At 50.1% G+C, this 23366-nt stretch overlaps 2 protein-coding genes across 3 annotated transcripts in view; both read left to right on the top strand.

The window, feature by feature from the left end:
- Nucleotides 1–10334, top strand: part of LOC116952812 (uncharacterized) — a 151999-nt gene extending 141665 nt beyond the window's left edge. For both annotated transcript variants that reach the window (XM_076074443.1, XM_032972481.2), the window contains exons 103-107: nt 1065–1181; nt 2353–2430; nt 3443–3496; nt 3930–3978; nt 10175–10334. In XM_076074443.1, coding sequence (XP_075930558.1) covers nt 1065–1181; nt 2353–2430; nt 3443–3496; nt 3930–3978; nt 10175–10215 — 339 coding nt within the window. In that variant the 3' untranslated portion in view covers nt 10216–10334. The remainder of the gene's footprint in view (nt 1–1064; nt 1182–2352; nt 2431–3442; nt 3497–3929; nt 3979–10174) is intronic.
- Nucleotides 10335–10389: 55 nt separating this feature from the next.
- Nucleotides 10390–20159, top strand: LOC142931071 (early lactation protein-like). Its single transcript, XM_076074444.1, has 4 exons — nt 10390–11178; nt 12312–12377; nt 13012–13185; nt 17275–20159. Exons 1-4 carry the CDS (start codon nt 11052–11054, stop codon nt 17292–17294), a joined length of 387 nt encoding a protein of 128 aa, XP_075930559.1. The 5' UTR covers nt 10390–11051; the 3' UTR covers nt 17295–20159.
- The last annotated feature ends 3207 nt before the right edge of the window (nt 20160–23366 follow it).

Below are 23366 nucleotides of genomic sequence, written 5' to 3'. Positions count from 1 at the left end.
GAATCCAGGTCTCGGCCGTCTCTGATTAAACCGGGTTCCCCAGTGTTGCGAGTTGATGGACTCAGCTGCGTCGCTGAATGAGTGCTCACAAGAAAAGAGTCACAACCGTTTGACCGTGCACGTGCGACGAACATCACTGTCCGTGGCAGACTGGGCGTCAAAAGTCCTGGATGCAAAAGGTCACTCGGAGGGATCTCAGGGGTAGCGCTGTGATGCCCGCACGTGTTTTTTTGAGGAAATTATCTTAACACAAAGGGTCGCGCTAAATCTACGCTATAGATCCGAATGGAAAAGTCACCGCATGGTATGACGCCAGTAGCATCACAATCGCGGTGAATGAGGGACAAAGGCAATGAAAAAAAATTCCCCTCCTTTGTACCCTCATCTCCCCCCCCCCCCCGCTCTTTCCCATCTCCCTTCTCCCCTTGCAAGTTAATGATCTTCCCCTTACCGATCCCCCCCCCACATAAACTTTCACTTCTCCGCTGGAGCCTCCCCCCCTGGTTTGCGCAGTGAGGCCCAATCCACCACAGCCCTGCTGCGGCCTCGATCTCGCCTTTGCTTGCGGAATTTTTACCACCTCCCCCCCCCTTCCCACACCCCCTCCCCCCTTCTTGTCTTGTGATCGATGTTCGCTGTCAGCTGAGTAGAAAATATTTTTGTTTTGTTTAATTTTCACCGATTCACCGATGCATCATTACATGGCTAGCTACGAGCAACCCGGCTACCTCGTGGCTTAGAAGCATGGAGAGGTGCATGGCTTATGCTCGGAATTACTACATCTAGAGATAGCGTTCAGAACTCTTGAGAAAGGGCGAGTGGGTTTGGGCAGGGCACACATCACTACGAGGGCACGAGGGCGGACGACGATCAAGAATGAGTGATTACGGAGCAACGAAAGCCAGCCCGGGTGCAGGTGCAACGTGAATTATTATTACATCGCAGGACCACTGCCTTCATCCAGCAGTGGATCGATGAATACAGAGAATGGAGGACGTGACAAATATGTTCCCCGAGTCTAATGTGCGCTCCGGTCCGGCCCTCGCCGGCCTTCTCTGTTGCAGGGCCACCCGGGCTTGCTAGGCCCTCCGGGGCCAGCGGGGCCAGCCGGAGAGGTCGGCCGCGTCGGAGAGAGGGGGCTCGAGGGGCCGCCCGGGAAGGAAGGCCCCAAGGGCAAGAAGGTGAGGGCCTACACACGGCCGCTTGGAGGGGCACAGCCCCCGCGAAAAGTTGTGCAACCGGGTTGCATGCAACTTACACGTGGGGACGTCTCTGCACGCTCAGAAACACGCGTAGAGATTTTTTATTTAAAAAATTTGGCTGCGATAAACGTCACGTGATGAGCCCCCCCCCCCCCCCGTTGAGCTTATCATTTGTGATGGCCAGGATGCTTCTGAAAAATAAGCTAATGGCATAGTGAATCTTACCTGGTAAGGTACAACATCGTTTAGTTTTATTAGAATATTTGTTTCAAGTAATTTGATTACCTTTCCTATACTATGCACTCCTATCATGTTGTCGTACTGTTGTTATAACGTTCTGACCCTGTGCCTCTACTGGACTTCTGTGAAAAAGAGCTTTATAGCTCATCGGATTCCTCCAGTATAAATAAATATTCTGATTCTGATTCTCTGCAAGCGGTTGCGAGCAATTGCACTGCCAGTTGCTTACAGTTGACTCTGCTGGCAAGTGTGGATCTGCTCGGCGACTTTGAGCGACGTATTCCGTCACGTGCTGGGCATCTAAACCTCTACTCTTGGTACAATCCCGAATCCGCTGTTTAATTTCCTTGGTGTGCAACCACTCGCTCGGATGTGGTCAAAGCAGTTGCGGGCAATGATCCAGTTGCGCATTTTCCAGAGAGGTTTGGTTTGTGTAACTGGTAGCTCAGGTGCAGACCGCGGCTCTGGGTACAGAGTGCGTGCGTGCGAGTGCGTGTGTGTGATGTGTGTGTGTGATGTGTGTGTGTGATGTGGTGGGGAACAGGTAGTGTAGCGATTAGCGCGCTGTTCTACAAACCCGGCGACCCGAGTTCGATTCCCGTTCACGGCCAACACCAGTGGCGATTATCTGAACCGGTCCTGGGCCTCCCCTAGGTCGACTCAGGCTCGAATGAGTACCTGGTGCGGTGTGTAAAGCATCATCACTGGGAAGACAAAGGCGGTCGGGCGTGGTGGTGGCCACACCCACCCCTCCGTGTGCCGTGCCGGCCTTCATAGGTGCCCGCTAACAGCACTTTCCCCAACAGTCCGTTAAGACTATATGAGGAATCTTTGTCTTTGTGCATATTTTGTTTGTTGGGTTCGTGCTGCGCTCCGTGGTGTGAATCCTGATGTACGTCGGTGCCTGCAGGGCAAAGAGGGGCCCCCCGGGATGGACGTGACCGGAGCCAGCGGCCTGCCAGGTGAACCTGGCAGCAAGGGAGAACAGGTGAGCACGAGGTGCACTCCTATCGTCGTCGTCATCATCACCGTCGTAGTCATCAGTCGTCAAGAATCAACAGAATGGTCATCAGTCATCATCGTAATCATCGTATTCGTCATCATCACCATCGTAATCAGTCGTCAAGAATCAACAGCATGGTCATCAGTCATCATCGTAATCATCATTGTCGTCGTCATCATCGTTATTGTGAACATCACTCTCTTGGATATAAGAATAGGTTTTACCCTTTCTGGCAATAAAACAGTTGTGTTAAGATGTTAAAACTCCAAATTGAAACCTTTTGCAAAGAATCATGTCTGCATTAACCACTTATACTTGTGGTGAACATGCAAACAAAAAAAACATTATTTGGTAGTACATGCATTGTCTCATGACGATGGTGATGATGAGAATTGGTATGATTACCAGAGATCACGAATCTTGACATTTCTGCTGTTCATTATTCATCATAATCAACTGCCGTTATCTTCAGTCAACAATAATTGATCACCCGTGAATAACCATTAATTATCACGTCTTCATTCATCAGCGAGCTTCCTCTCGTGACCGTTAATTTATTCCCGTTTGTCGTGTATATCATCTACGCCGCATTTGTCGGACATTCGTATTCGTTCTGCAATCACTTGCTGACTGAGTAATTATCCTGAAGACCCTTTCGTCACGGTGGCTAGACATCCAGGGGAGGCGAGCTATGAATAAATACAAATAAATTAACAGCTGCAGATTGGTGCCGAAAAAAAACTTCCCGCTTGGATCAAAGCCAACGGAGGGTTGGTCGTCGTGCGGGAAGACCGACCGACAACCCCCCCCCTACCCCCCCTACCTCGGCCATAGGAATGTGGAATTCCCATTCGCCGGTCCCAGGGTCGTCGCCCACCCGCCCGTTTGAGCCGGGAGGCAATTTGCCTTCGACTCGTAACGAGCACGGCTGCCGGTTGCTTGTCGCCTCTCTCTCTCTCTCTCTGACTCTCCCTTCTTCCCTCGTCGCGAATGCAAGGGGAGCTCGGGCAAGGTGGGAAATCGCGGCTACAAAGGAGAAGTGGGGATCACGGTGAGTGCGCGCGATCGGTGCTCGCGAGACGGTCTCGCTCGGCAACGTGGAATTCGTCGCGCGTCCAATGTGACATTCAACGGCCGTCGGACCGAGAGCTCTCCGGGTGTGGTGTAAAAAGCTCCCCGGGGTTTTGTCCTCGTGCCGACACAAATGATGCCATGAGCCACGATCAGGTCGAGGTGGCGTTTGGCGCCCACCTCTAGAGCCCTCTGCTGCCGGTTTACTGCCGCTCGCGTTCGCCCTCTTACGCCCGCCCACTCGGCTCCCTCGGCTTTGACCTCAAACAAATCCCTGAGATTTTTTGTTTTTGTGATGCGGGATTCAATTTGCTCGCTGCGCCGCGCCAACCAGAGGCGTTGTGTTTATCTTGCCCGCTTTGAGAAGCCCCCCGTTTGTGATGCTGCTGCTGCTCTGCTTTGGCTCTTTGCAGAAGGAGGTGATTCGCTCCATTCTCCATGAAGAGATGAGCGGACGCTGCAGTACGTACGCGAGCTAACGCACACCCCTTACTTACACCCTGCGCACATGCAGCACACGCACGCACACCGTTCACAAGCACACTGGCATGTACACGTACGCGCACGTACACAAAGATCCCCTCTATAGATTGTTGGGGCAAGTGCAGTTCACGAGTTCATATAAAGGCCGACACGGCACAAGAGGCGCCCAGCCGCCTTTGTCTCCGTAGTGGGACTCATTTGAGGCTGAGTTGACCTAGGGGAGCCCCAGGACCAGTTCATATATTTTTCACTAGTGTTGGACGGGTGTAGGTTCATAGCGTGCTGCGCTATGAAGCTACACTTCCACTCCCCACATACCCACGCACACCTGAACTCACGCACACATACAGTGAGGGAAAAAAGTACAGTGAGGGAAAAAAGTATTTGATCCTCTGCTGATTTTGTACGTTTGCCCACTGACAAAGAAATGATCAAATTTTGATTTAAAGCTTTCGTGACTGCAGTAATTCATATTCTTAGCTCTTTCGGTAAAGTCACGTTACCGAAAGAGCTAAGAATAAAAAATAAATGATCAGTCTATAATTTTAATGGTAGGTTTATTTGAACAGTGAGAGACAGAATAACAACAACAAAATCCAGAAAAACGCATGTCAAAAATGTTATAAATTGATTTGCATTTTAATGAGAGAAATAAGTATTTGACCCCTCTGCAAAACATGACTTAGTACTTGGTGGCAAAACCCTTGTTGGCAATCACAGAGGTCAGACGTTTCTTGTAGTTGGCCACCAGGTTTGCACACATCTCAGGAGGGATTTTGTCCCACTCCTCTTAGCAGATCTTCTCCAAGTCATTAAGGTTTCGAGGCTGACGTTTGGCAACTCGTACCCTCAGCTCCCTCCACAGATTTCCTATGGGATTAAGGTCTGGAGACTGGCTAGGCCACTCCAGGACCTTAATGTGCCACTTCTTGAGCCACTCCTTTGTTGCCTTGGCCGTGTGTTTTGGGTCATTGTCATGCTGGAATACCCATCCACGACCCATTTTCAATGCCCTGGCTGAGGGAAGGAGGTTCTCACCCAAGATTTGACGGTATATGGCCCCGTCCATCGTCCCTTTGATGCGGTGAAGTTGTCCTGTCCCCTTAGCAGAAAAACACCCCCAAAGCATAATGTTTCCACCTCCATGTTTGACGGTGGGGATGGTGTTCTTGGGGTCATAGGCAGAATTTTTCCTCTTCCAAACACGGCGAGTTGAGTTGATACCAAAGAGCTCCATTTTGGTCTCATCTGACCACAACACTTTCACCCAGTTGTCCTCTGAATCATTCAGATGTTCATTGGCAAACTTCAGACGAGCATGTATATGTGCTTTCTTGAGCAGGGGGACCTTGCAGGCGCTGCAGGATTTCAGTCCTTCACGGCATAGTGTGTTACCAATTATATTATACGGCTTACCAAAAATACATAAAGTAGATACACCCCTTCCTCCCATCGTCTCTACTATCAACTCCCCCACCTACAAACTGGCTCGTTTTTTGTCTGAAATCCTGCGTCCTTTCACTGGAAAAACCACCTCTGCAGTACAAAATTCTACTCACCTGGTATCGACAATCAAGGGTATTTCCCTGTCCCCAGACGACCTGCTTGTCAGTTTTGATGTAGTTTCCTTATTCACCAAGGTTCCTGTACCTGACACCATCGCAATCATTGAAGACTTGGTTCATCAAGGACTAAACACTGAAGTACCCCCCCTGGTGAGACACTGTTTAACCAATGAATACTTTACTTGGAATGGAACTTTCTACAAACAAACTGAGGGCACCCCAATGGGCTCCCCCCTATCTCCGGTTATAGCTAACATTTTCATGGAGAAATTTGAGACTGACGCCATCCAGACTGCCACTCTGCGCCCAACCTTATGGAAGAGGTACGTGGATGACACTTTTGTCATCTGGCCACATGGCCGGCCTGCTCTAGACCAATTCTTCGACCACATCAATTCCATACACCCTGCCATCAAATTTACGATGGAAGTCGACAAAGATGGCAAGCTACCTTTTTTGGATGTCCTAATTAAAAAGAGACCTGATGGTTCAATGAGCCACTCTGTCTACAGGAAAGCTACCCATACGGATGCTTATCTGAAACCGGATTCCCACCACCATCCATCACAGAAGAATTCTCTCATCAAGACTCTGTATCATAGAGCCCAATGCATATCCGACCAGGAACACATAGGCAGTGAACTCAAGCACGTACACCAAGCTCTTAAGGCTAATGGTTACTCCAACTATACAATCCGCAAAGCTATCACTCAAACCATGAAGAAGGACCCTCTTGAGGAGCCTTTCAAAACCATCACTTTACCCTACATTGCGGGGATCACAAAAAATATCTCCAAAATCTTGAATAAACACAAGATCCAGGTCCGTTTCAACACATTACATAAAATCCGTGATCTGGTTCCATCTGTAAAAGATGTGATTCCGGACATACAATACCCTGGTGTCTACAAACTAAGTTGCCTCTGTGGTAGTATTTACATTGGAGAAACTAAACGCCATGTCTCGGACCGCATTCGTGAATACAAAGCAGACCTTAAACACGGTAGGACCAACACCTCGGCCGTGGCAGATCATTGTTATAATTCAGTAGGCTCACATGACATTGACTTTTCCAAGACAGAGGTTCTTTGTAAGCCATCTGGCTACCATGAGAGATTCGTTCATGAGGCTATCCACATATACAAGCACAGAGACAGTTTCAACCGAGAAGATGGATTCTGGCTTAGCAATCATTGGAAAGATTTGATAAACCATTTCAGGTCTTAATTGATTGTTCATGCTTACAGTGGCTTTCAGACAGCATACGTTAAATTTTTCGTCTCCCCCCTCCTCTTTTCAGAACATAGATGGACTAGTCCTTCTAAATAAACTGCCAAATCGCTGCGCGTGGCGCTAATGTTTTTTTTAAAAATAAATAAATATATACACCGTTTAAAAATAAATACATTTATGCAAACCGACACACCTGATGACGACCGTTTGTGTTATGGTCGAAATGTCGTGAGAATTTTTATTGTTTTGTATATATTTTATTATTTTATTGTTTCCCTTCAACGTGACTTTACCGAAAGAACTAAGAATATGAATTACTGCAGTCACGAAAGCTTTAAATCAAAAATGTGTTACCAATTGTTTTCTTGGTGACTATGATCCCAGCTGCCTTGAGACCATTGATAATATCCTCCCGTGTAGTTCTGGGCTGATTCCTCACCGTTCTCATGATCATTGCAACTCCACGAGGTGATATCTTGCATGGAGCCCCAGGCCGAGGGAGATTGACAGTTCTTTTGTGTTTCTTCCATTTGCGAATAATCGCACCAACTTTCGATTTAAAGCTTTCGTGACTGCAAGGATTCATCTTCTTTGGTTCTTTCGGTAAAGTCACGTAGAATGAGAATAAATTAATAAAATAACACAATAAAATTCTCACGACGTTTCGGCCACTTGTGTTGTGACCAAAACGTCGTGAGAATATTATTGTGTTATTTTATTTTATCAATTTATTATTTTATTCTCATTCTACGTGACTTTACCGAAAGAACCAAAGAAGAATAATCGCACCAACTGTTGTCACCTTCTCACCAAGCTGCTTGGCAATGGTCTTGTAGCCCATTCCAGCCTTTTGTAGGTCTACAATTTTGTCCCTGACATCCTTGGAGAGCTCTTTGGTCTTGGCCATGGTGCTCCTAATCTCAGCTCGTTACCTGTATAAAAGACACCTGGGAGCCAGAAATCTTTCTGATTGAGAGGGGGTCAAATACTTATTTCCCTAATTAAAATGCAAATCAATTTATAACATTTTTGACATGCGTTTTTCTGGATTTTTGTTGTTGTTATTCTGTCTCTCACTGTTCAAATAAACCTACCATTAAAATTATAGACTGATCATTTCTTTGTCAGTGGGCAAACGTACAAATTCAGCAGGGGATCAAATACTTTTTTTCCCTCACTGTACCTGAGCACACATACCCAAACACACACACACCCACGTATCCCCACACACACACACGCACAGACACATAGCACGGACGTGCATCACGTACATCACGCGTGATGCACGTGCTCACGCGCGCGCGCATGCAGACAGGCAGCCCCCCCCCCCCCTCCGCCGCCCCCCATCTTGACGCGCACGGGCACACGCGTGTCGCGGCGCGTGGTCCGGGCTCGTGGGCCACAGGGGCGCGTGCCCATAATTGTTTTGGCTTTTAGACATCGGCTCTCCCCGCTGGGGTGGGGCGGGGCGCGCAGGGGTTGGGGGTTAATTTGCGCGGGTGTTTGAGATGCTCGCGGGGACCGTGACGCGAGAGGCGCCCGCCCCTCGCCGGCACCATTAGCGACTGATGCGTGAGTGCCGCTCGCTAAATATCATCCAATTAGCGCCCTAATGCATCCGGAGGGGGAGACCCTGACTAATGACTTCTATTGCACGCCGATTACAGGGCCCCGGTTTTCGTTCACGGCCAAAGTTAATGCCGAGCGTGGGAGGGGGGAAGGAAGCGGAGGAGGTGAAGGGTTCTCACTCCGCAGTGGCCGGGCGTGCGACGCACGGGAGAAGCGCTATATTGGCGTTGAGCGCGATCTTCAACGTGATCGACATGTCACTGCTGCTTCTGCTAGGGTTAGTGTCCGTGCATTATTATGAGCGTCTCACTCGTTAGCGCCAAATGAATTGGCGAAACGAGTTAAAGTTTGTTTGTTTTGACATATCTGTATTTATATTCTTGGTTCTTTCGGTAAAGTCACGTAGAAGGGAAACAATAAAATCATAAATTGTTTTATATTTGTATTATTTTATTGTTTCCCTTCTACGTGACTTTACCGAAAGAACCAAGAATATGAATCCCTGCAGTCACGAAAGCTTTAAATAAAAAAAATATCTGTATTTGTGAAAGGTTTGAAAGTGTAGAGAGATGGATCACTTTATTTTGATAAGCAAGTGGCAGCCCATCGGGACCACGAGTCTCTTTTTCGAGAGAGTCATGTGTCTATTGGTACGTGCGTGTGTGTGGCCTCAACGTGCACATAGCCTGGCACAAGCGTCGTGGTGACGTCACCACCACTTAGTGGCGAATGGCGGTTGTTGTTGTTGTTGTTGTGTGGGGAGCGGTCGTGTAGCGGCCTGCACATTGCGCTACGATCCCGGCAACTCGAGTTCAATTCCCACTCATGGCCAACACCAGTGGTAATTATCTGAATCGGTCTAGGGCCTCCCACAGGTCGACTCAGCCTCAAATGATTACCTGGTGTGGTGTCTAAACATCGGCACTAGGGCGACAAAGGTGGTCGAGCGTGGTGCTGGCCACCAGCCCCCACCATGCCGGCCTTCATTGATTCTCAATAACAGCATTTGCCCCAGCAGTTTGTTAAGGCTATACGGGGGAACTGTGCATCTGTGTGTGTGTATGTCATTGTTTTGGGGCATTTAATTGTGTGGGGCTTGCCACTGTTTATTGGGGACTGTTGGCATCTGCTGGTAGTGGTGCTAATATAAATGCTTAGTATCAAGGCTCTTTGTCACGTGCTTCCAGAATTGGGATGTTTGGCTAAATCCAAGGACAACATCACCATCATTACTATCGACGTCACCACGGTCAACAATTTACTCGTGCAACAGTTTCACGCGACCCGCTCACGATAATCGCAGCATTGAAAAATGATCTCAGCCGTGCGCTTGTGTGAGGAGACTTTTGTTCTTATGCACAGTTTTGTAAATTAACCAAAAGAATAAACTGATAGAAAACGAATACCTATACCCTTTCTGAGGTAATTACAGGCGTTCAGATGTTCTATGCCAAATAGACACTAATTACGGAGGTGTCCCTTCTGCGCAACCTTGCATACTTGTGGTAAAAAAAGCCAAAAAATATGCTAAAGCCTTGTTTTTCATCATTCACTATCTTGATACGGGCGAAAGGGTCCCATAGTTATTTATAGAACTAACGCTTTCGGAACATTCAGGTTGCAGAAATACACTTTATTCGTCCGTGTGGCATTTAAAAATATAAGCGACGGGCTGCGATGGTATTTTTAAAACTGTGTACGCCATTCCCGTTGAATGAAAGGATTGAGATGAATGAGGCGGATGTAAATATCGCCGCGGGCGTTGAGTCACGGCCCTTGTTGCGTTCTTCTGTCTGCGTGTCTTGCAGCTTGCGGAGGTACGGGGCTTGCGGCGCTGCCGTTGCGTTAAGAGCACCGGCCACTGCTCTTGGCGACACCATGCCACGACAGCCACGGAAATAATGAACCATGACTCACCGCAGCCAGAGACGGACTTAAGACTCGGGGAGTGGGAAGTGGGAGGGGGCGGGAGAAGGAGGGGACGGGAGGGGGTGAAATGGGACGTGTGTCCAGAAGCTAAAGTTCCAGAGGGGCCTGACGGAATAAAATGTACATTCGAAAAATCTATTTAATGAACGTAGGACCTTTTTATCACGTCATTGCTTTAACGTGAACGGTATACGCGATAGTAAAACGTTCACGGTGCAGCCACTGCGGCCGTTTGCCGATGCCTGGCGGAACGGGGCCTTCGCTAGAGGGGTCGATAAAATAAAAAACAGTTGCGGCGGTAAGTCACCACTGCTCGTCCCACGGATTAACAGGCCACCGCCATAGGAATGTGGAGTTTCCACCACCACCTTCGGGCCGCGATTGGATAATGAGCGTCGCCTCTTGCTCGTTAATCGTTGAGAAAACTCCAAGTTGACTCTTTGAGTATCGTTCCTGCGGTCACGAGAAGTATGATCAAACCACGCCCATGCCCGTCATGGCGTGTACAGACCTCCATCCAGCAGCGCATAGACCAGGGACTGTAGCTTATTATTATTTTCATCATTATTACAAATGTAATTGTTGGTAGAGTCTCCGCTGTGAAAGCAGCTTGCTCTGTGGCGGTCAGGCCACTGGGAGAGTGCGCCAAGAACCTCCCGTTGACATCGGCTCCCTTCACCAGGAGAAGACGGCGGAGGAGGCGGCTGGCGTCTTGGCGTGCTTGACCGGGACGGGGACTACCGGCGCGGGCGACTGATGGGCACGGGTGGCGGCAAGGACCACGTCGCTGGCAGCGAGGGCGGCGCTCACTTCCGGACCGAGGTGGTGGCGCACAGGGGTGGCGCGGAGGCCCAGCCGGCGCTGGGCGCCCACCGGCCGCAAGGTGTTTGAACGTGGAGGGCCGCCCGACGGCTCTCGCGTTGCCGGCAACTCGAGAGCCGTCTTGAATACGATGAGCTATGAGGCTCTTTTTTTTCTCTCCCAGATGTCCAGTAGGGGCAGGTCAAGAACGTTACAACAGCAAACAATACAACAACACAATAGGAGTGCAAAGTATAGGAAAGGCTAAGCAAATCACAAAAAAATATCTATTTTTATTTTTTCAGGTAAAGCTATGAGCTTATTTTTTTCATATCACAGTGCCATCGCTCTCTGGCGTGTATTCAGGTTCGTAAGTCAGCCCACTGGCTGTGCTTTCCCTCTGCTGCATGTACTTACGTTGAGCTTCATTCGCACCACCGTACGTAGCCAACCGTGCTAATCGGAGGTGCGGGGGAATGACAACAAACTAAGAATGTTTGCCAATCGCGTAACCCAGCAGCAGCCTGTGACAGCTTTGTCATGCATTTTAACAAAATGACTGAGCACATAATATGCTTCCTTCACGTGTCTGTCCCTCCAAACATATACATTTTACACATCCCAATCTGCCTTCTGGGGATTCATCATTTCATCAACGTTGGGTCAATACAAGCGAGCTCTGGAAAGGTTTTTGAACCTTCAGTGTCTCATCAGCCGAGTGAGACTTGAACCATGGCTGGTCAAACTGCCATGTGTTTCAAATCAAGGACGATCCTCTCTGTGAGATATGGGCCCTTGCCCTGCATCCGTTCCCCATGCTGCTTTAAATTTTCTGAGATTTTGACGAGTTCTTGCCTGCATACCAGGCGAGGGAGTTAACATCCCACCACAGGTCGTGACTTCGATCCCAACCCTGAAATCTGTATATTTGGAGTTTGCATGTCTGTCTTCCCGTGTTCGCCTGAATGTTTCTCCTGCTCCAGTTTTCCCCTCCACATTTAGAAACGTCCGTTAAAGAGTATTTGGCTGCGAAACTTTTCCACGTGATAAGCCACTTCGTTCAGCTATCACTTTGTGGCCTGGTCGCTTCTGATTAATATATATATAAAGCTCAGTATGCCTTACCTGTTAAAAAGTTAAATTAGTTTTTTTTGTGTGTGTGATCATGCCGCCACAATCCTGGATGTACGGAGCGCTATCCAATTGTCGTTTCAGCGGACACCAAGGTCACGTGGAACAGCACGGAGATTTCCCAGAGGCTGCAGTTCTTGCGCGAGCGAGGTGAGATGCAGTCACTGTTGCCGGCACTTTCTTCACCCCCCCCCCCCCAAACCACCATCCTCCGTCCGCGTCTTTTCTCAGTCTCATTCACTTTTTGTCGTCCTCTCGTCGCGCCCGCGGCCGTCGGCGAGATTGAGGTAGCGCTCAGGGACCTCTGTCCACCCACGGTCGGCGTCGTGGGGTGACTAAGACGGGGTGCCCGTGGTGGCTATGAGATGTTAACTACCTCGCTTAGTATGCAGGAGGTCGTGGGTTCGATCCCGACCCTGACGCCTGTTGTATATTTCGAGTTTGCGTGCCTCTCTCTCTCTCTCCCCGTGTTCACGTGGATCAACGTGACGCGTTCAGAGTATTTGGCTGCTACACATTGCCGCGTCATGATATCGGCCACTTCCTCGAGCTATACAGCTCAGTGGGCATTACTTGGTAAAATAAAATAAAAAAAATTGTTTAACGAAAGAAGAAAGAAAAAAAAACACTTTCGCCGACAAATGCGTCTGCCGCCAATTCCCGTAAACTCGTTACCAACATCGCCGGTCACCGCCGTCCCTTTGGGCCCGTTTGGGCCACCCCCACCCCCACCATCACCCTACCCCTCCCCCCCCCCGGCCCGCGCCGTCGCGCGTCTCCGCAGACGCGTGCCGCCTGCCCATGTCGGAGGGCGATTGCGACGAGCACGCGGTGCGGTGGTTCTACCACCTGCGCGAGGACGAGTGTCAGCCGTTCATCTACGGCGGCTGCGGAGGCAACGCGAACCGCTTCGACAGCGAGGAGCGCTGCGTCCGGGCATGCCGCCTCACCCCGCAAGGTGCGGGGGGGGGGCTGGGGGGGGATCAAACCGTCGAGTTCGTTCCGTCCTGTAGAGATTCATAGAGATACGTAGAGACTCGTAGAGATACATAGAGACTCGTAGAGATACATAGAGACTCGTAGAGATACGTAGAGACTCGTAGAGATACGTAGAGATACATAGAGACTCGTAGAGATACATAGAGACTCATAGAGACTCGTAGAGATACATAGAGACTCGTAGAGATACATAGAGACTCGTAGAGACTCGTAGAGATACATAGAGACTCGTAGAGATACATAGAGACTCGTAGAGATACATAGAGACTCGTAGACACTCGTAGAGATACATAGAGACTCGTAGAGATACATAGAGACTCGTAGAGATACATAGAGACTCGTAGAGATACGTAGAGATACATAGAGACTCGTAGAGATACATAGAGACTCGTAGAGATACATAGAGACTCGTAGAGATACATAGAGACTCGTAGAGATACATAGAGACTCGTAGAGATACGTAGAGATACATAGAGACTCGTAGAGATACATAGAAACTCGTAGAGATACATAGAGATACATAGAGACTCGTAGAGATACATAGAGACTCGTAGAGATACATAGAGACTCGTAGAGATACATAGAGACTCGTAGAGATACATAGAGACTCGTAGAGATACGTAGAGATACATAGAGACTCGTAGAGATACATAGAGACTCGTAGAGATACATAGAGATACATAGAGACTCGTAGAGATACATAGAGACTCGTAGAGATACATAGAGACTCGTAGAGATACATAGAGATACATAGAGACTCGTAGAGATACATAGAGACTCGTAGAGATGCATAGAGACTCGTAGAGATACATAGAGACTCGTAGAGATACATAGAGACTCGTAGAGATACATAGAGACTCGTAGAGATACATAGAGACTCGTAGAGATACGTAGAGACTCAAAGAGATACTAGACACTCGTAGAGGTACGTAGAGACTTGTAGAGATACAGTGAGGGAAAAAAGTATTTGATCCCCTGCTGTTTTTGTACGTTTGCCCACTGACAAAGAAATGATCAGTCTATCATTTTAATGGTAGGTTTATTTGGACAGTGAGAGACAGAAAAACAACAACAAAATCCAGAAAAACGCATGTCAAAAATGTTATAAATTGATTTGCATTTTAATGAGGGAAATAAGTATTTGACCCTCTGCAAAACATGACTTAGTACTTGGTGGCAAAACCCTTGTTGGCAATCACAGAGGTCAGACGTTTCTTGTAGTTGGCCACCAGGTTTGCACACATCTCAGGAGGGATTTTGTCCCACTCCTCTTTGCAGATCTTCTCCAAGTCATTAAGGGTTCGAGGCTGACGTTTGGCAACTCGAACACTCAGCTCCCTCCACAGATTTCCTATGGGATTAAGGTCTGGAGACTGGCTAGGCCACTCCAGGACCTTAATGTGCTTCTTCTTGAGCCACTCCTTTATTGCCTTGGCCGTGTGTTTTGGGTCATTGTCATGCTGGAATACCCATCCACGACCCATTTTCAATGCCCTGGCTGAGGGAAGGAGGTTCTCACCCAAGATTTGACGGTATATGGCCCCGTCCATCGTCCCTTTGATGCGGTGAAGTTGTCCTGTCCCCTTAGCAGAAAAACACCCCCAAAGCATAATGTTTCCACCTCTATGTTTGACGGTGGGGATGGTGTTCTTGGGGTCATAGGCAGAATTCCTCCTCCTCCAAACACGGCGAGTTGAGTTGATGCCAAAGAGCTCCATTTTGGTCTCATCTGACCACAACACTTTCACCCAGTTGTCCTCTCAATCATTCAGATGTTCATTGGCAAACTGCAGACGAGCATGTATATGTGCTTTCCTGAGCAGGGGGACCTTGCAAGCGCTGCAGGATTTCAGTCCTTCACGGCGTAGTGTGTTACCAATTGTTTTCTTGGTGACTATGATCCCAGCTGCCTTGAGACCATTGATAAGATCCTCCCGTGTAGTTATGGGCTGATTCCTCACCGTTCTCATGATCATTGCAACTCCACGAGGTGAGATCTTGCATGGAGCCCCAGGCTGAGGGAGATTGACAGTTCTTTTGTGTTTCTTCCATTTGCGAATAATCGCACCAACTGTTGTCACCGTCTCACTAAGCTGCTTGGCAATGGTCTTGTAGCCCATTCCAGCCTTGTGTAGGTCTACAATCTTGTACCTGATATCCTTGGAGAGCTCTTTGATCTTGGTCATGGTGGAGAGTTTGGAATCTGATTGATTGATTGATTGCTTCTGTGGACAGGTGCCTTTTATACAGGTAACAAGCTGAGATTAGGAGCACTCCCTTTAAGAGTGGGCCGTGAGCGGGAATTGAACTCGGGTCGCCGGGTTCATGGCGCAGCGCGCTGAACCACCTGCACCACCGATACCCACAAAATAACAAAGATCCCCCATTTAGCCTACAGACTGTAGGGGCAAGTGCTGTTAGCGAGCACCTATGAAGGCCGGCACGGCACACGAGGGGGTGGGTGGCCAACACCACGCCCGGCCGCCTTTGTCTCCCTAGTGACGGTGTTTACACATCGCACCAGGTACTCATTTAAGGCTGAGTCGACCTAGGGGAGGCCCGAGACCGGTTCAGATTATCGTCACTGGTGTTGGCCATGAGCGGGAATAGAACCGGGCCGCCAGGTTCATGGCGCAGCGCGCTGAACCACCTGCACCACCGCTCCCCTCAAAATAGCACGCAGGTGCACACACACACACACACGTAAAACGTTTGAAAATTGTTGGGGAGAACTTTTCCATCGGTTAACATTGAAACTGCATGAATAAAACAATAACATTGAAACTGCATGAATAAAAAATAGCGTTTCCAAGTGGCAGTTAAAAAAGTTCGGGGCTCCTGCAGCGATATATATTTTAAAAAAATAATAAACAAATCCACTGCAGGAGATATTTCTCCGCAGCGGACGAAGCCGTTTGTGAGCGCGCCCGGCGTCGGCCAAGTGCGCTGCCCGAGCCGATGCCCGCCCCTCCGCTCCAAGGCAGGTGCCCGGAGCAGCCGCGACGGACTCGGTGCGGCGCTGCCCGCAACAGCTGGTGCGGCGCGCCGGCACCGAGTCTCCGGCTGTTGCGAGCCACCCCGGCGCCGAGGCCGCCCTGTAACTGCGATCGCTCATCCGGCCAGTCAGCCGCCCGATTGCTTAGCCGGGCCGCTCGATTAATTCAGGGAGGAGGCAACGCTGCAAATTAAACGGTCCTAGATCCTGTAGCTCCAGATAAGTTTTTTTTTTCTCTCTCCGGGCCCTCCGGTTTTCCCCCTCCACATTTCCCCCATCCACAGTTAGAATCAGTATTTTGGCTGCTATAAATTTCCACGTGATAAGCGACTTTGTTGAGCGATCATTGGCGATGGCCAGGTCGCTCCTGAAAAAGAGCCTTATAGCTTAGTGGGGCCTTACCTGGCAAAATAAAAACAATTAAAAGATTTTGAATATGTGTTTTTGAGATATATATCCTCACCTTGAAGTCGCGGGTCCGCACTGCACTCCGCTACTCCTGACGCAATCGTCCGACTCAACCGACGCAATGGAAAGTCACGGTGGTTGGTCGACACCAACTTCAGCCGTACGGAGAACAAGGGGACCAGAGCCAGTGACCTGGGTTTGATTCCCGGCCAAAACTCAAACTGATGGAGGCGCGTGCAAGCGAACTGCCTCTCCCTCCCAGCCTTCACCAAACCCACGCTTACCCCTGACCCTTGAACCGCACGGTGTGGGGCTGCCTGTGTGGGGCTGCCTCCAGCTGCGCATTTACAAAGGGGGTTCCATAATTATTATTTACAGCTTCAGCAAACAAAACTTATAAGCCGGGAGCAAGCGGGCATGTTCACATCTGGCACGGGTACGGAAAACGAAAAAAGGAATGTTTACAGAGACGGACGTCAGGCGATTGTCATCACAGCTGTGATTAGGAGTCTTTGCCAAGAAATAATGAGTTCACAGCATTAAATATGGCCTTGCCCTTCCTCTGCACACATCGACTCGCTCGTGACTCCATTTGCTTCATGCCGTGGTCTGTGCTATAACCGTGCTCAAATGTTCTTCTTCCAGGTGCTGTTCCTGCCTCGTAATCCTCTTCATAACTTCATCATCGTCGTCGTCGTCATTGCAAGAACTATGGTGCTTTCGTCTATTAAGAGTGATCGTATCGGCCTATACTCTGGTGCTAATTTTAACCGCTTTTGCAAGGGGAGACCTGCACTTTGTTGCCGAAGTCAGCGCACGTCCAACAACTGTGAGGCGTGCCATCAGGTTCAAGGCGTGGCTTCAAAAAGACCTGATCGTTTCAGGAGTTCCGTGGAAACACGTGTGCTGGGCTCAGGTGTTGCACGGGCACGAACACAATCTTTATTAAAACGCCCGGCCAGTTTAAGTGGCTCAGAGGTCGGTCAGAGGTCGGTCGGAGGTCCGCGCCCTAGGCCGGCACCACAGAGACACTGGCTGTGAATGCAGGCAACTTTCTGACTATGCCGGCTCCCCAAGTGCATTGAGTTGACTGTCTTGACACCTCGGTCACCAATGACTGCGCGCAAAGCTCTCGTGTTAAACTTGGTTCTGCGCCATGATTCGGTGAAATGCCAGCTCTGAGAAATTAACAAATAAGAAAATGGCTTGGCCCTCTGCAACAAGCGCGACTCTTTCGCAGGGCAGATGGGGAAAGTGCTGCGCCGCAGTGCGTGCGTGCGTGTCAAGAGGTCACCTTCAGGGATTTCAGAAGGTGTTCTTTGATATCCACTTCTGTGGATGGTTTCTCTCACATGGCAGGTTGCATCTCCCTGTGAGAGTTCACAATTGATTCCTCCTCTGCTGGCAGGGCACCGACAGCACGGCCATTCTGGAATGGCAACTTAGACAATAAATTGTTTTAACAACTGAGCAGTTTCAGTCCCGATCTGACCAATACCAAACCTGCGGGCCTTCGTCAGCCGTAGAGGCGACACGTGCCCAGCTGCTCTTAAGGCCAGTGATGTCATCGCTTTTTGTGTCTCTATCGCCGAGCAGTAACCACGCCTCGTGACGATCCCACACGGCCATGAGAATCGGTCTGAGCTCCAGATCAGCAGCCCTCACCGTCCGCGTGGCACTCGTCATTCAGGAATATCGGAGCGTTGCGAAGGCGCCTTTAAGATTTGGATCGCTCGCTGAGCCTGTATGCCGTTGCGCAACACGTTGAGCTTTTTGCCACGGTGTTTATTTTTAATTTGCTGTGCTGTGGTTTACATTTTGCAGGGAGCCTTATTTGCAATAAATGCACTAAGTTATTTTTTTCCCTCCCGGTTTCGGCGCCAAGATGCGCAGAAGTGGATTTTATTATTCTGGGATGAAGGAAGACTTTAAGAGCACACGTTTGGCAAAACGCATCAATAACGTTCACAGTTTTTTCACGGAAAGCATATTGCAACGCTCCAAGTTCACTGCGAACAGCACGGTACGGTTCATGAAGCATTTCTAACGCATAACTTTTATACTGCAACTTGCATCTATATTCTTAAGACGTGAAGTTCTCCCATGATTGCCAATGAGGTTTCAAAATATATAAATATTCTCAACCCAGTTAAGGCTCTGCAAACGGAGATTACTTTCGCGAGTCTGGGTCAACAGCTTGGGATTAAACTTCATTGCTGCTTCAGTGGGGCGGAGTGGCGGTGCAGCGGTAAGCGCACTGCACCACGAACCCTGTCGGTAGCTAATATCAGCTGTGTGCAACGTCCGAACCACTCCTGATCACCCCCCCCCCCCGTCTCCCATCACAGTCATACACTCCAGCGTGATCGCAGTGGTGTGTTGTTAAGGGCCTTCGTCCAGCAGCGGATTTCCAAGGGGCTGCTAGTTGCAAATAAAGTCGCTGATGCGGTCACGGTGACAGCGACGCATCCATCTCCCCGCATCGCCAAAGCGAGGGGGTCGCCGTTGGGAAAGGACCCCCGTGGTAGACGGGGCGCGTGCGGCTTTGGGGGTGATTGTCGGGTCACGTTAGGGCGTTTCAAGAATTCGCCTGGTTCCTGTTCGGCGCGAAACGCCCGAGCAGAGGCGCCGCCGCAGAAATCTGGACCGTCGGCCCACGAGAATGTGGGGCTAAAGAGTGCTCGGCCACGAGCAGCCGCTCGCCTTGCGCCCAGCCCCGAGTCGTACGGCAAAAGGCCGAAGTTGGGGGACGGGGGGAGTTGTGAAATTATAGTAATAGGTTTTTACCCTTTTATCTGGCACAAAAAACTGACACCTTTATACAAGGGATCACGTTTGCCATATCCACAACACAAGTAGTCAAAATGCAAACAAAAAAGACAACTCTGATAATGATGTGCACTGTCCTTGAATTTGATTGGTCCACACCCGAGACGGCTTTTCTTAGAGCCCAGTCTCCACTGGTGTTGGACCAGAAGACGCCAAAAGGCGTACAACTCAAAAACAGCGCACCATCAGAGTATTGAGGGCTCGGGGTGAGCATTTATATTATGAGACCTCCTTTGCCAGTAACAAGATATAGTAATAGGTTTTTACCCTTTTATCTGGCACAAAAACTGACACCTTTATACAAGAGATCAAATATGAGTTGTGAAATTGTACACGTAATAGTTTCACACGTAGCGGGCTTTCGCGAACAATATCATCCATAATAGAGTTTTTTTTTTGGGGTAGATTGCGTACATTTATAAATGTGTCGTTAAACCCGCCACTACCCGACACAGCCAACCTTATTTTAATTACTAACTAGTTGGCTGTGTCGGGCGGTGGCGGGTTTTAACGACACATTTAAATATTTACGCGATCTAACCCCAAAAAAAACCTCTATTATGGATGTACACGGATTTTTTTCATTTCGTATTTTTTCGTGTGTTTTTATACGTAAAGTGTACATATATATTTTAATTTCATGAAAACCCCGTTTGAACGTGTTCACCGCGTACCGAATAAACGACGCATTTACCTGAAAACTCTCTTGGGAACGTTCTGAAATATGCAAGCGATGATGATGACGACGATGACGATGACGACGATGATGACGACGATGACGATGATGACGACGATGATGACGACGATGACGACGATGTGTCTTCGGGTTTTAACTCGCTGGGACAATGTGTCCGCTCTGCCGATGCCTCTTCACGCAGCGCCGACCACCAGTGGGGGGGGGGGGGGGGGGGGGAGCGAGTTAGGGGGGGTGCCGGGGGGGGGTGATGCAGATGGTGCTGATGGTGATGGAGCTGATGGTGATGATGGTGAGTCAGATGGTCGATGTAGATAACGATGCAAGATGGTTACGTGTGTGTGTGTGTTGAACTTTCGCACCGTACGTGGCCGACCGTGCTAATTGGAGGTAAATCAGATGATGATAAAACAGCACACGGTGGTGCAGATTCAGTTGGCTGATGGTGCAGATGATGAATAATCGGGTGACGATGCCGATTCTGGTGATGATGCACATGATTGATGATCCAGATTATGACGATGTAAATAATGATGTTGATGTTGTTTATACTGCTATTGATGATGATGACTGCTGCTGCTTTTGCCGATGCTGCTGTTGCTATTGATGATGCTAATCATCATCACGATCAGCCTCACCATTAGCATCATCAATAATGAGGGTGATGATTTAGGTTGACAATGATAATTTCGGGCTCTGCTCAACCAAGTGAGCTACGGGCCAGGCACGGAATCTCAGCTGGATCGTTATTTTTGTCGTTGCAAATTTCTGTTGCTGGGATGGTAAATAATTATATCCCGAATGTCCAGCCAGACGGGCAAAAAAACTTAAATTGACCGTGCACATTTGAGAAAATTGCTCGTCCATTTTTTGAAAGTGCCCGTAATTATGACATTTCGGCAGGATGTAAAATAACTTTGCAACGTCGCCCGCTTGCCTGGTGGCTTGGCTTTGTTAATTGCCATAAAATATCTGGCGTCCCGTCGGCACGATTCAAGTTCCGCACAAACATTCTGCGGCTCCGTGCTTGCGTGAGTTGCAACTTTGAAATGTGAACTCTGGATGCAAAGGGGTTGCTCCAACTAACGGTCGCAACCGGAGGCCGCGTCCGTCGGCAGAGAGAGGGAGGATTTTGCCCGGACGTTCTTTCGCACTTGCGAGGGTTAAAGGCGCAGCCCTGCAATTGCTCAGCTCGCGCCACTGCTCACGGAAGAGGCCTCCGCTAGAGGGCGCTCTGGGACAGTCCTTCGAGAGCAGTGGCTCTTAAACCTTCTACTGCAGCCTGCACCCCTGTGCGTCTCAATGGTTAAAATGTGTTAGAATGCAAATACGTACATAGGTTTGATGAAACAAAGTAGTTGTACTTTCGTGCCCATGCATAATTTGTGTTTAAATGATTTACCTTCCAAAAATAATCTGGCATTTCTCGCACCCCCCCCCAAAAAGGGCATCTCCCACCCCCAGAGGGTGCGTGCACCCCAGGTTAAGAACCACTGCTCTAGAGTGTGTTTGGCCTACTCTTCCACGCTGTCGATATATTTTGGGAAGAGGTGGGAGCGCCGACAATTTACACCACCACACGCCACCTGCCGATCGGACTCGCTGTGATGGGAACCCAGTCACGTTGCTGGGTGGACAGAGGTGGAGGGGGCAGGGAGGGTGGCAGGGAGGGTGGGGGGATTCAACTGCCGCCCCGGGAGGTCGAATGCAACCTTCGACGTCTGTGCATTTGCAAGTCCAGCGTGCTCACCGTTACACCGCGGGAGAATGGTCTTTTTTATTCTCTCTCATATTTAATAATAATTATTATTATTGTATTATTACCCCCCCCACCGCAATGGCACATTTTCCACCCCCGCCCATTAGCGAGCGGCTCTCATCATCATCATCGTCGTCGTCGCAAGAATAGCGGCGAACGACAGCGCTAAACCGTCACCACCCCCACCACCACCACGACCCCCACCACCACGACCCCCACCACCACCACCACAACCCCCACCACCACCACGACCCCCACCACCACCACGACCCCCACCACCACAACCACCACGACCACCACCACGACCCCCACCACCACGACCACGACCCCCACCACCACAACCCCCACCACCACCACCACGTCCCCCAACACCACCACCACGACCCCCACCACCACCACAACCCCCACCACCACCACCACGACCCCCACCACCACAACCCCCACCACCACCACGACCCCCACCACCACCACCACGACCCCCACCACCACAACCCCCACCACCACCACCACGTCCCCCAACACCACCACCACGACCCCCACCACCACGACCCCCACCACCACCACGACCCCCACCACCACCACCACGACCCCCACCACCACAACCCCCACCACCACCACGACCCCCACCACCACCACCACGACCCCCACCACCACAACCCCCACCACCAGCACGACCCCCACCACCACGACCCCCACCACCACCACAACCCCCACCACCACCACGACCCCCACCACCACGTCCCCCAACACCACCACAACCCCCACCACCACGACCCCCACCACCACCACAACCCCCACCACCACCACGACCCCCACCACCACGACCCCCACCACTCCAAACGGCGCAGACGCCGTCTGAGCGATGCCGTGGCGCTGCCCTCTGCAGTGTCCCCAGGAACGGACTCCACGGCCACGTGGCCCCCGTCAATTGCTGCCCGTTCATCCGCGAGCCGCTCGGGGCTTGTGAGCAGTCTTCGCACGATGTATCATCATCATCATCATTCTTCTCTTCCTTCTCGTGTGCCGTACGCAGAGACTAAGCGACGGGGTATAGCAGAGGAGGGCTTATTGCTTGGCCCCAGCTCTCCGACGGATTCAGAGCCACGCTGCCGTAGCAGGCGAACTACTTGGTTCACTGATTGTGGGAATGCCACTTTGTGTTTTTAAAGTGATGTAGAAATTTAGAGGCTTTTGGCGGTCGTGGTGTGTGTCTGTGTTGTGCATCGGCGACCCGAGTTCTATTCCCGCTCACGGCCAACACCAGTGACGATTGTCTGAACCGGTCCTGGACCGCCCCTGGGTCGACTCAGCCTCAAATGAGTACCTGTTGCGGTGTGTAAACATCGCCACTAGGGAGACAAAGGCTGCCGGGCGTGGTCCTGGCCACCCAACCCCCTCGCGTGCCGTGGAGACCTTCATAGCTGCTACTCGCTCACAGAATTTGCCCCCAGAGTC

This window comes from Petromyzon marinus, chromosome 48 (assembly GCF_048934315.1).
Source record: "Petromyzon marinus isolate PM22_M1 ecotype Great Lakes invasive population chromosome 48, UKy_Petmar_22M1.pri1.0, whole genome shotgun sequence".
Lineage (NCBI taxonomy): Eukaryota > Metazoa > Chordata > Hyperoartia > Petromyzontiformes > Petromyzontidae > Petromyzon > Petromyzon marinus.
This window is presented reverse-complemented; position numbering and strand designations above follow the sequence as displayed.